We start from the raw sequence: 13,597 nt of genomic DNA, 5'->3' as shown, positions 1-13,597 counted from the left end.
TTTACATTTAAAGAAGCAAAGTTAAAAACAAACTCAGTGTCATTGCCTGGTACATGTGTACAGGCTTAATCTTTGACCACCTTCTTATGGATACACACAACTATAGAGAGAAAAGTGAACAAGCTGTTTCTGAAGCCAGGAAGTAAATGTTCACCTGAGTGGTTTCCTTTGTACAGCTAGCATGTTAAACATCACAATACCAGAGAAATATTTCATTAAATGTGAGAGTCTTACAAATAGATTTATTTCACAATGTATAGGGAAACAATCGACATACAGAAATGTTTTGTTTCTTTAGATCACCCTGGTCTGACCAGTTCAACCCAAATAGAAAAATTCCAGGAGAAGGCACAGATGGAATTGCAGGACTATGTACAAAAAACCTATCCAGAAGATACTTATAGGTATTTATTGTTTATAGTACCCAAAGTAATGTTGTGGGCTGTAGCTAACAAAAGTACAAAAATAACATCGTTGATGTTTTTGACATCTGGGGTTTGGGGTTTTTTGACTGTTGATGAGAAAGAACTAGAACCTAATTCATATAAGCAAGCAGGTTCGTTTAAAGATACGTAGAAACAAGAATAGCTGTCTAGCTTCCTCCATGTAAATTAAATTTATTAGTACTTTCTTGGTTTTTGAGGGTTTTTTTTGAGACTTTCATAGTCATGTTTAGAAAAGTAAACAGACTTACTTTTTTTAGAAGTTTGGGGAGTAACTGCTTCAGCTGACTCTAATTCACACTGCTGCTTTTTTCAAGTTATTATTTTAAAGCCTCTTTGCCAACTAAAAGGTGACTATTATCCTTGAAATGTTTTTCAAGTTACATATGCAGAAAAATGTTAAAACTGTCGGTTATCACCCTTGGAAAAAGCAGGATTACATATAACAGAAAACAGTAACCATCTCTCAAACTTCCGTTTATAAGAAATTCCCACATCCCACTTATTTTCTCCTTTGGCTTTTTTTTTTTTTTTTTTTTTTTTTTTTTTTTTTTTTTTTTAATTTTTTAAATTTCCAAGGACTTCTCTGAAATTATCTAGCTTGATTTTTTCACCTCTCAACTATTCTGTTTGTTACGTGCTAGAAACAATTACCATATTTTCTAAGTCTCTGTCAAAATTCAAAATTCATCAACACAATGATTTTCTCCACTGTCAGTGAAATTCTCACCTCTGTCTAGCAAGATATACTAGAATGTTCTTTTTTACTGTGAAAGGTATCCTCATGTAAAGAAGCAATCCCATACACTTAAGCACTGTCTGACAGTGGGGTAACTAAAAATAAAAGAAGAAAAAAAATCTGTCTGAAAAGGAGAGCTTCTCCCATCTCTGTTTTCTGCACCGGTCTTACAGAGTTAACACTGTGGTGCAGTGAAAATAGGATTCTCTGCCTCAGAAATATCCTCAAATCCCACATTCTTCCATGTACAGTTGAGTCCTTCTGGTTTGATTCGTGAGAGCTGAGTATCTACCATACAACTAAATATAAAATTTGTTCCATATACTTATATATACTTCTCATAATAGTGTTTCAGGGAAGAAAATCAGAGTTACATTCTCCAAGCAGTGTCCTGTATTTTAACTAATAGTGTCTGTATCTCCATGCTCACCCACAGACAAGTTTAGAGAACAAATTGGATTGTTTCTGAGCAACTGAGTGCTGGTCCAAATTGAGACAGGAGAGAAGTATTACAATTTTCACAAAAACAACAGCATAGCTTGAATCTTTTTGCCCTAAAGTTTTCAACATACGGTATATTAGCAGAATGGACCTAAGATATTTTCTCCATAAATATTCAAGCATTTTCCAGAGCACCTGTGGTCAGGGCTACCTGAGGTTTGCTATTACATGGTTCTGGTTCAGAAAATTTATTTGGTTTGGCATTTGTGATGTGCATCTGCCATATGAATGACAGCAAAATGCTTTCATCACTGTCCTAAATTTCATATGCATGAGAAGTCCAGCATTTCAATACAATCACTTCATTACATTGGATATATGTTAACATCCTGGTAAATAAAACACCAGAGCATTTGGGAATATTTATGCTCAACAATACATTCCCCCAAATTCCGTCTCTCATTAGATTCTCTTTTTTTCTGTTTATATACGTCCAGCCCCCTTCCCGCTATCTCATTTAGCATGAAGTTGCTAGGCAACTGAGGACTGTGCTGTTTATGGCTGAAATTTTAATTAAGCATTGTACTCTTAAAATTGTGCAAATGTTCGCACTAATCAGTATGAATATTATTAGTCTCAGCATTGTTTGTCCAGAGGGAATTTCAAAAGCAGGCCAAGAGAATTTTGTGTTTGTACATACATGGTCTGTCTACAAAGGGCATTAATATGTCCCTTTCATTGGAAAGCTACTTGGCTTTTCATTTCACTTGCAGGATAGAACAGTAACGATTCTTTTTTTGGTAGCCAATTAGCTTGAATTGCCTCTTTACTCCTATTCATGAATTATGGTCATAATAAAGGCAGATCCAGCTCTTTAGCCATGAAGTATCTTAAATGGGATTTATATGTATTTATAATCCACCAAACTTCTTTTTCAGGCTAGCCCGGATCCTAGTTCGCCTGCCAGCACTTAGGCTGATGAGCTCTAGCATCACCGAGGAACTGTTTTTCACGGGTCTCATTGGAAATGTTCCCATTGACAGCATAATCCCCTACATTCTCAAAATGGAAACAGCAGAATATAATGGTCAAATAACTGGCACGTCTGCATAGTGGGAACAACGCAATTTGAGGGATTGAAGTAATTTTCACAAAAACCATATAATTACGAAGTTAAGAGTAGTGTTTCGGTATGTGCAGATAATTCCAACTTGTTATCAGTTTCCTGACAGATTTCTCCTTGTCTTTTTCTGATGTTGACAAAATTTAAAGCAGCTATTAAAAGACCTGCTATAGGACTTTTTCTGCCACAAGGAATATTTTTGATGCCTTTCATTTAAAAGGCCATAGATGACTGAACATACTTTTCACATGCTTTGTATTTAAAAATTATCAGTGGTTAAAAAGAGTTTTATAATATCAGGTAGTAATAAAATTACTTTAAAAGTAAAAAGAACAGTATGTATATATTTAAAAATATCCTTGGAACTAATGTCTAGCACATGCCAGGGTATAATACTAGCACTTTGTAATCACTTCTTGTCAGATCAACAGCATTATCAACATCCTGCTTATGAGTATGAAAAATGAAAAAAACTGCATATGTCCTTAGTCAAAATGTTAGTAAATGATTTTTGTAAAAATGTAGAATGCTAAAGGAGACAATCATTTAATCTACAAGAAGTCACTTGCTGTTACGTTATGCATGAAATATTAATATGGACTCTTAAATCAGATATCCACATTATATGAAACTATATCTGTTAAATTAGTGCAGTTGTAATACGCAGTACAGTGCAGTCATAGTGACTATTATGTGCTACAGGAATTCCCCACACTAGAGAAAAAAAGTGTTTGTCACAATAATGATTAAATATTCAGGTTCCTCAAAGTGTCTATTCAGACAAACACAATCATGACAAATGTTATTCTAAGATGAAGCCTTTTGACTTTGGGGAAAATCAGTCACTAACTGGAAGAGCAGTAATTTTCAAATAGAGCCGTGTGATGCTATTTGAGTATGCTCTTTGTATGCTCCAAATTTACTCCTCCTCTCTATACTCTGAACACCCTTATGATCTAGCCACAGGTGCAATTTAAGACCTGAAATACAGAAGTAGAGAACCTCTGGCTGTAGCAAGAGTTTTATTACAAAGCTCTCTCACTGTATTTCTCCCTCCCTCCTTGCCTCACTGCGCACTCCCAGTTTTGCAGTGTTCTCAACTTTCCTGTCACTTAGTTTGAAACCAAAATATAGTTAGGATTTACTCTCACTCATGTAAAATTGCAGTTGATGACTGATACACCATGGAGATACAAAATGAACTACTTTTTAATTGTCTCCAGGGATGAGCCATCAACATGTTTGCTAGTATTGGCCATTAGCTGCTACCATAGGTTTTGTTTTAGTATAACTTATTATTATGGCTGTTAAGTATTTTAAAATCAAAGAATTTTTTTTAAGTCATAGCAATTAATACCTTCATCTGATCCTGCCTCATTACATGCATTAATTATTTTAATTATTTGTGTGTTAGAGGCGTTCCTACTTTTGTAGTTTTATGTGACAAAAATCTAATGAGAAGTTCAGCACTTTGGTTTTTCTTCTGTTACTGATATTTATTTAGAAACACCTACTAGGTTGGTGTTTGTGACTTTTCAGAGTCTCATTTGTAGCCAGAAGACCTTAAGGAGCTCTAGATGAGGCTTCTAAAGTAACAAAAAGACCTTGTATATGTCATGCTTGTTAGGAGGCTGACATTTGTAGAACTTACTGTGACACAAAAGACTATTTAATTTTAGCTTCTGGATGTATTAAAAGTCTTCTACGGTTACCATTTTCAGCACATTCAGAATCTTTTTTTCTCAGAAGGATATTACAGAGTCCAGTATACATGCAGAGATTTGTAATATTGCACTTTTATCTCTCTCAGCTTTTGCTATAGCAAATGAAATTGTCATATTGCTCACGTTATGGAAAGTCTGCTCTCTACATGTGAAGTCAGCTTGACTTCAGATTTTAATGCCAACCATTTGATTGTAGTGCAACTGCTGTGGGTTTGTATCAGCACTTCTGCTACACAGTCCCTATGTTAAGGGTATGCAACCTAAAAATTAATGGTGATATTAACATCAGAAACAGTAGCTACCTTGGAAAGAGTTGTGGCTGCTTTTGTGTTAAAATTTAAAATTTTATTGGGTTATGTCATTGTTCTACAAGCAGAATGCATTGAACTATTGTGATATTTTTTTATTGCCAAAAGGATTACAGAGCTTAATTTGCTTTCAGTATTTCATAAAAATCATTTAAGCAGATAAGAAAGCATTTTAATGGCAAATGAAATATTCCTTAGCACAAAAACTAGCCACTGGAATATTTGGTTTTAAATCTCAATACACACCAGCTAGCCTTTTCTTGACAAACATTTCAACTTCCAATTTTTCGAGTAAAAGGGCCCCATTTTCTGTGTGAAAATTTGTTTGTAATTTGTATTACTTGTGATCGTAACAGTTCAGGAAAGAAGATAAAGGCATTATAGTTTTTTGGGAACAAAGGGATCACATGAAATGAAATGTAAAATGTAAAATGCCTTGCATTGCATTTGTAAATCAAAATGATAAATATCATGCTGTTCTGTTTACAAATATACTACACTCCCCACAAATGCAAGGCCACATAATGATATCCTTGATCAAACCCTGGTAGTTACTTCCTCTGCAGATAGTTATTAAATAGCTTATTAGGGATAAAATATTCATTTGTGTAAACTGTGTTACAACCATGCAATCCATAGGTAGGTTTTATTTCTTGTGCATGTATTTAAAAGATGAAAATAAGCAGTTCCATCCTTAAGATTTGGATATTACCACCTAAAAGCTATAAAGTCCCTCTTTGTGTAGCATCATTAGCATGATTTGCTGGCTTGCAGAGGTCAGAACCAAGCTACTTAGTCCTGATACCATTAACAAAAAGTAGTCTTCCTAACTATACACTATTTTGATTCCAAGACTAACATTTTGGATTGTAGAAATTTGAACATATATGGGTGCCTGGGCTATTTCCTCCCCAGGGACAGGACTTTGTGCTTCCCCTCTTTGAACTTCATGAGGTTCCTGTTGGCCCGTTTCTCCAGCCTGTCAAGATCCCTCTCGTGGCAGTAGGACCCTGTGATGCACACAGTACAGCTGCAGAATCAGGCAAGTTTTGCACCATCTCTGCAGAAAATACTACAACACTGACATAGTTCTTGGAATTTCTGAGGTTTGTTCCATCCCTCCTGCAGTGACTGGAAGATGGCAACAGGCTAATCTTAATCTAAATCTTATTGTTAAATTAGTTTGGGGTTTTTTTCTCCATTGAAAGTGCAAACTTTTCCTTATGAATATTGGACAGGAGGGCTTTTTATTATTGTAATAATTATTGAAGAACTATTTCTTGAGTATTAAATACAGAAATAGCTTGTTTTCATAAAGGTGAAATTTAAATGCCAAACTTGTGTTCACAGAACTTGGAGTCAAAGTATCACAGTCACAAACCAATTCTAAGAAAAGTTCATCTCACTGAAGCTCTACTTAGTGCCTCAATTCAGAATTCTCTTCAGAATTTTTGAGGTCCTTTTGCTGCTGCTCTTGAAATGAAAGTATTTTAACTTGGCAGAAATACAGTAGTAAATTATCTGATCAGATTTATCTGAACCTGATCAAATGTGTATACTAGTCATAATTCATTCAGACAAATGTTAGAATTCTGTGCTGAGACTGATGGGGCATGATAATGAGGCAATGCAGGGAATGAGAGTGAGGCAATAATGTCCATTGCCCATGTGCTTCATTGTTTTCCAACTCTTGTGAAGGAACTAGATTTGAATCTTGTAAATAAAAAGCATTTGGGATTAGCTTTTTCATAATGATTTTAATGGCATTTGTGACAAATGGAGGAAGGTATACTACTTTTCTTCCCTTTATTACATTGGACTAAAGAGTCAGAACTAAGACCATGTACAAAAGTAATCTTTCTCTGCCTATTTACTTATTTGCTTATAAATTAGCTGCAATGCTTTTGGTATCTGTGGAGTTACTCTGGCATGAAACTGGTAGAAGAGGAAAAAAATTACCTCCAAGGAGAGATCCTTCTAAGAAGTCATACCAGGCTTTCTTTTAGCTGCCTTAAAATGTTAGATTATTATGAAGGCTTAATTTTCAGAGCACTCAGGGGCAAGAAACTATTGTTGCTCTCCACTGATTACTTGGTGTCATTTACCAAGTCTCCTTTTACCATCTTCTGAAGCCCTTGGCCCCCCAGGCAGCCTCAATGCCTCTGGTGAGGAGCTCTGGCTCCAGGTGTGCGTGGAGAATCCAGCTGGCTCTGCACTGCCATTACAGCCCCCTTTGGCAAAGGGCACATTCTGAGCCTGTGATAGAGAAACCAAGTCAGGGCTGACGCTTCCAGGGGAAATCAGTTTCCTGACTCTTGTTTCTCCTTTGACAGAGACTGTAAAACACTTGCGTGGGTTTGTTGTTGTTGTTGTGTATAGTACACAGAACTCACAGATTCCTGAATTATTTCATTCAGGATACTGCAGGTGTCAGTAGATTTTCCTGCCCATTAAAGTTCAGACAGTAGTTAGGATTCTTCCCTGATTACCTGCTGTTTAATTAGTAAAAGGCAATTTTTTAAAAAAAGCACCAAACAGCATGACTAGCAAAGGGCATCAGGAATACACTTTAACCAGGAAGACAAGACTGGAAATGAATGGGCTGAGGATACTGTCCAAGCAGTGACAAAGCAGCTTCCTGCACTCAGCACCAGTCAGGGCCCTGTTTGAATTGGGTGGGGGGAGCAGTAGAACTGGCAGGTCAGTCAGACACACAGGTGTACCAACACACGTCTACTGGATGATAACCATCCTGAAAAGAACAAAAATGTGATTTTCTATTTGAGATCACTCTCCTCCTCTCCACTTACACTTAATAGTGCAAAACCAGGGGAGGTTGGGGGTTTTTCACTTACTCTTGTCCATAAGAGGAAAAGCAGAAATGCTGGCAAACACAGTCAGCTTCCCACCTGTCCCAGTGTTTGCCACACTGGCCATACAGCCACGGAACAGCTTTAGCAGTTGTTGGCTCTGGTGATAAGCATGGGCCAGCTGTGATAGCAGCACACAACAGCTGCAGTCCTAACACCTCCAAACATCCAGGAGGGGTCAGCCAAATGAGGCCATGGTCACCCTAGAGAGGAGAGTGAGGGGCAGAGAAAGGACAAATTGCCAGCATCTAGTAGATATTGAATGACAGAAAATTAGTTTAGAAAACAGCTTTCTATGAAAATTTACCTAGAGGGCATGGCAAAGGAGAGACAATGAAAACATTTCCTTTTTGCACCTTTTTATTCTAAAGTTGCTGAGTCATTTTGACAGTAAATACTCCTGAATTAAGTTCAGGCTTATTGTTTGATGCCACTAACCCTTCTTGTTAGATAATGCTACAGCCCTACTTCAGCTGCAGTCAGTCTTATCAACATATGGGAAATTATTTGTGCAAAAAAATTATAACATTATTTATACTGGGGTTACAAGTTAAAGTTAAATTCTTTGTAAAGTGTAGATGCCCCAAGTCTGAATATATTAGACTTGGGAAACGTCATAGCCCAGAATTACCTTATTACTCAGCTTTTTATTGTGAAGTCATGCTAAGTTCATCACAGGTAATACTGTTGTAATGTTCCATAATTCCCAAAACCTGTTTAATCCTCTTGAGTTACATGAATGCTTTGAAAATGGCTTACTATTGTTAAATTCATGCCTGTCTTCTTTCTTTTTAAAGGGTTTGATAGAGTTGTACACATCTATGTTGTGCCTCCCACCGTTGTGCATTTCTGCATGTTCAGTTCTAAAACTCACTCAAGCAGCTGATGCATATGTACATAGCTGTATGTATGTGTGTATGAATGTATATGTTTATACCTCTCTGTCTAAATATATTCTGTACAGTGTATAGAAAATGTGTAGTGTATGTATATATGTACAGATATGGAGCCATTACTCATCAATTCTATCTGCTAAAGTTTTTTATTCATTTGCTAATCCAGAGCTTCCTAATTTAGTGAATCCTCACAAATTTCAGAGCTTTGCACCCTATTTTCTAAACCAACCCAAATTCACTATTTTCTGTTCAGAACTGTCAAATATATTCCATTAATTTTCTGGCTTTTACATTATTCTCTTTACCTTTTCTCATTTGGCCTGTAGAATTCTGCCAGTCAATAGTTAATTGAGCATATAATGAATAAATAACTATAGTCATAGAAAATACTTCTCTGCTCATTATATACTCATTCTTTTCCAGCCTCCTGAGATACATTTGTAAAGTCGTGTTTTTTGCAAAGCTTGGTAAGAGACTGATTCTTTGGTTTTAAGTCTTCATCAGTGGCGAATTGCAAATAAACCACGTTGCCACTTATCACTGAACTGCAGCACACAGAACATTGGTAGGAGGTAATGGATGCTGCTTAATAAATCAATATTCATATTGTCATAGTGATCACATGAAACCAACCTGTGAGTTAGAGACTGTGTGCTCTGTTCAGTGAAACAGCAGCTGTGGTACAACAGTAATTAAATAGTAGGGACATTGCAGGTAGTTCATTTCTTAGCAAGCATCAAGACTTCTTCAGGATTTTCACAATGCATTTCAATTGTATATTCACTTTCTGAAGCTGTTCTCTTTATTTTCCAGCCTAAACTGAACACAGCTGGTTGCTTGATTTAGTTGTCAGACTAATGTCTCTTTCCACATTCTGTCCTTTCCTGGGTCTGGAATCTGTGCAGCTTCTGCACTGCATATGACAGTCCCACTGTCCATGTGGGACCTGGGCACACAGTTGTGAAATGAGATGTGGAGTAAGACAATTTCTTATTCATAATGAGGACTCAAACATTTACATTATCAAAGTATAAATAGGTCTTGTTCTTTTTCCCTTTTGATGAAGAGAAAAAGGAAGCCTTCCATAAAGTAAATCTGTTAACTGTGGGTTTTTAAAAAAGCATTTCACAGACCATGCAGGGCAGTAGTTCAGTGAGTCTTGTTTCTGTCATTAAAAGGGGGAAGCATAATTTTCTGGGCATTTATTTCCACCTTTTGTACTCAACATGGCAAAGACTTGTGTATATTTAATCAGATAATAAGACAGCAATCAAAATAATATGAACTTCATGCATGCTTGAAGTGAACCACAAGTCTGAGGAAAGTTTGGAAAGTTTGCTATGGAAAATGCTGAGAATGTTCTCTTTCTTGGTGTATTGATTAGTGAGCATTTGTAAGCTTTTATTTCAAAAATAGGAATAAACCTGTAGCATTTCAAAACCTTATTTCTGCGATTTTCAGCAGGAAAAATATTTCAATTAATGTCAGGAAGTCCTGTGACAGATGGTCCTTCGTTGGTGCCTGGACAATTGGTGCTGTTTGAATGCTTGTTTTCCTCTTTAAAGGTGAATAGAAAACTGAAAGTCTGTTAAAGTCATTGAACTGCAGGAACAGTTTTAAAGTTTAGGAAGCCAATTGGGGCATTAATCAAGATTGAATCTGTTTAAAAATTCAACTGTGTATTCAGAAAAACAAAAAGCAAACAAAGTTCTTTTATATCCACATTTGCATTGTTTGTATTCTGAAGGACAAAATATTTGCTCAAATTTAGTGGCAATAAAGGCTCTGCGATAATACAACACGGGTCCATTTTATGGTATTTTCATGATTGTGGATTAAAGTAGGACTGGATAAATTTCAAACAAAAAGCATAGTCTTTAAGAAGAAAACATTTCACTTACAGACTGTATATGTTAAATTTTTCATATATGTAATCAATCTCATATGTTGGAATATTTTTAATAATTAATCTGTACTCTTAAATACGCTGGAAGCCAGTGTTCATCGTTTCCTAACTGAAAACTGCACGTTGTTGTATCTGTATTGGCCTACTAGGGAGTGCTGAGCTCCTACTAAAAGAACAAATTTTTATAAAAGGAAGCATCTACTTTCAATTCCTTGGGATATTTTCTGGAAGTCTCTGTTCATTATAATTTAGAAAACTATTGTTTATGTTTGTTTTAAAAACTTTGCAAAAGTTGTTAATTTCCCACAGCTTCTTTTGTGAAATCAGTATTGTTGTGTGTGATAGCATTTAAAAATAATAGCATGTTCTTTTTTTAAACTAAATTTTATATCCAATGTCTTCAGTCACAAAGAGGAATTTGCATTGTTGTGTTTGTATATAGAGTATTGCAGTGCATGATTTAGCTCATGCATTTTATTAAATGCTGTTGTGTCATTATATTGTTGTGGTTAATACTAGTAGCTAAATGAGGTTTCTACCATTAAAGTGAATTACAAATATAACTGCATTCTTGAGTTTTATTTTGAAGTTCATTTAATTTCCTCTTGAACAGGAGCTGTCTAAGGCAAATCTATAATTCACAATCTTTTAGGGGAGAAACAGCATTTTGCCTTCACTACAGTGATTATCTTATGAGAGATTTAACCGGGTCTGGTACAGAAGAGAAATCCCATTAACTTGCTGACTCCAAGGAGCTGCTCTAGGAGGAGAGGAGGCTTTTCCTAAGGTTTTAATTCATCTTGAATAGACAAGCTTTGAGTAGCCCCAAACGGATCGCTGCTGTGCCCCGCGCCCCTCACGCTGGCCCCGCCCCCCTCGCGCCCCTCGCGCCCCTCGCGCCCCTCGCGCCCCTCGCGCCCCTCGCGCCCCTCGCGCCCCTCACGCTGGCCCCGCCCCCCTCGCGCCCCTCGCGCCCCTCACGCTGGCCCCGCCCCCCTCCCGCCCCTCGCGCCGCCCCTGGCGCCGGCGGAGGGCCCGGTGCAGCTCGGCAGGGCTGCCGCCAGGGGGCGCGCGGGAGCGCTGCCGCGCTTTCCGGCAGCCGCCGCGATGCCGATGAAGGGCCGGTTCCCGGTGCGCCGGACCCTGCAGTACCTCAGCCAGGGCGACGTGGTGTTCAAGAGCTCAGTGAAGGTTATGACCGTGAACTACAACACGGCGGGAGAGCTGAGCGAAGGCGCGAGGTGAGTGCGGGGCGAGGCGGGAGCGTGGGCTGCCTCGGCAAAGACACCAGGGCTTGCGCGGGCCGCGCCCTCCGCAGAGACAACGCGCCAGTCCTTGTGTGCTTTTCTCTTTGTTTCCAGAAAGTTCGTGTTTTTCAACATCCCCCAGATCCAGTACAAGAACCCCTGGGTGCAGATCATGCTGTTCAGGAACATGACTCCCTCGCCCTTCCTGCGGTTCTACCTGGGTAGGTCCCGCCCGCGCCGCGGAGCCGAGGCAGTGCCGCGGCGGCAGCGGCCTTACAGCCGCGCTTGTGCCCTTCTCCCGCGGCCCTGCCGCGGCCCCAGCGCGCGGAGAAGCTGCTTGACAGGAACAGGGCTTGAGCCGCTAGCAGCTCCCCTAGGAACACCCGCATGGAGGTTTTGCTTTTGCACTTAAAACATTGCATTAAACATTAACTGCAGCAGGGAAGCAGATCGTTAATTTGTATGTGTTCAAAGCCTCTCTAAACGGCATACAAGGGGGAAGTGGTAGCACCTGACACATTATTATGAATTTTTCTTGACAGACAATGGAGAACAAGTTTTGGTTGATGTGGAAGATAAAACCAACAAAGAGATAACAGAGCACGTTAAAAAAATCCTGGGGAAAAGCAAGTAAGTAACATGCAGTAAGCTAACATACCATACACCATACATAATACAAACTTTTGTGGAACACAGAAGGAAATACCACTTTTCCCAGACAAAATTGACACAAGCATGGGGAAGTCCACAAGCTGGGGACTGTAAATCCATCTTTCTGGTAACCTGGGTCTACAGAATGGAGAGGAAGTATTGCAGTTGAGACTTCTGAGAGTAACAAACTGATCTCTTTTCTAGAGAAACACTTGAAAAAGAAGAAAGAGAAAGGAAAAAACTATCACATCCAGCAACCTTCGGGCCCAAGAAGTATCATCTGCGAGAATGCATGTGTGAGATTGAAGGCCAAGTTCCCTGCCCTGCTTTTGTACCACTGCCCAAAGACATGAGGGGAAAATACAAAGCTGCTATGAACAATGAAGCATCAGCCTGACATCTCAAGATCTCAAGTCATGGAGCTGTTTTTCCTCAGGGCTGGACAATGAAGGTGCTTCAGTGAGAGACAACAGAAGTTCGTGGGAAGAAGAACAAGCAAGTTCGTTCAGTACAGACAACTCTGCCTCATAAGCCTTCTTACAGCTACATTTGAATTGTTTGTATTATTACAAACAATGAATATTTAAGTGAAAAATAAATAAAAGTCGAAACTGGCACCAAAAAGGCTGGGGTTCTAAGTATTGCAGTCAACACTGGAAAACAAAATTACTAGAGTCTTACTTCCTATTCATGCCTGGACGCAGACAATTATGGCAAAACCAATATCATGTTTTCTTCGGGAGAGAGAGGCTAGACTAAAAAGTTAAATCTTGGAAGCAGCACAGAATTCCATAATTTATAGAAAGTGGTGCAAAAGTCCATCTTGTACTAACTGAAGACAGCCAAATGATAATGTAACTCCAATCTCAAATATTGAATTTTCTTAATTTATGTAGTTATGAATCAGAAACAGTTCAGAGTCTTCATTTCCAGCAAGATACAACTTTTGCAGTTGATCCTGCAGCTCTCAGAAACACTGACCCAGTCAGGAACGGAGAATGGGCAAACTGCTATATGAAAGATAAGTTTTACAATTATCAAAAAAACTTCTTCTAAATCATCACAGCTTCTGCATCACCAAACACACCACACCTGTAATATGTATAAACATGAGAGACTGTACTCCACTGTACAGACCTTTATGTCAGGCTTATCTGTGCAAGTTACTGTAGAACTGTATCGCAGCATTTCTGAACTCGTGGTTGAATACAAAATTTCACACTGATTGAAGCATCCTGTACAAATTGTT

The 13,597-nt window shown here is 38.4% G+C and overlaps 2 protein-coding genes across 8 annotated transcripts in view; both read left to right on the top strand.

Moving 5' to 3' along the window:
• Nucleotides 1-11,013, top strand: part of NR2C2 (nuclear receptor subfamily 2 group C member 2) — a 38,283-nt gene extending 27,270 nt beyond the window's left edge. For 5 of the 7 annotated variants that reach the window (XM_069027399.1, XM_069027394.1, XM_069027400.1 and 2 more), the window contains 2 exons: nt 299-404; nt 2,562-11,013. In XM_069027399.1, coding sequence (XP_068883500.1) covers nt 299-404; nt 2,562-2,736 — 281 coding nt within the window. In that variant the 3' untranslated portion in view covers nt 2,737-11,013. The remainder of the gene's footprint in view (nt 1-298; nt 405-2,561) is intronic. The other 2 variants (XM_069027397.1, XM_069027398.1) reach the window with 2 other exon arrangements.
• Nucleotides 11,014-11,514: 501 nt separating this feature from the next.
• Nucleotides 11,515-13,517, top strand: MRPS25 (mitochondrial ribosomal protein S25). Its single transcript, XM_069028432.1, has 4 exons — nt 11,515-11,691; nt 11,812-11,918; nt 12,240-12,327; nt 12,553-13,517. The coding sequence occupies exons 1-4, from the start codon at nt 11,558-11,560 to the stop codon at nt 12,743-12,745; spliced, it is 522 nt and encodes a 173-aa protein (XP_068884533.1). The 5' UTR covers nt 11,515-11,557; the 3' UTR covers nt 12,746-13,517.
• Nucleotides 13,518-13,597: the final 80 nt, after the last annotated feature.

Source organism: Aphelocoma coerulescens, chromosome 12 (assembly GCF_041296385.1).
Source record: "Aphelocoma coerulescens isolate FSJ_1873_10779 chromosome 12, UR_Acoe_1.0, whole genome shotgun sequence".
NCBI classification, from domain to species: domain Eukaryota; kingdom Metazoa; phylum Chordata; class Aves; order Passeriformes; family Corvidae; genus Aphelocoma; species Aphelocoma coerulescens.
This window is presented reverse-complemented; position numbering and strand designations above follow the sequence as displayed.

Coding starts and splice junctions, on each gene's coding strand:
- MRPS25 (XM_069028432.1), top strand. CDS start 11,558: ATGCCGATGAAGGGCCGGTTCCCGGTGCGCCGGACCCTGCAGTACCTC. Junction 11,692..11,811: donor GAGCTGAGCGAAGGCGCGAG/GTGAGTGCGGGG, acceptor CTTTGTTTCCAG/AAAGTTCGTGTTTTTCAACA. Junction 11,919..12,239: donor CTTCCTGCGGTTCTACCTGG/GTAGGTCCCGCC, acceptor TTTTCTTGACAG/ACAATGGAGAACAAGTTTTG.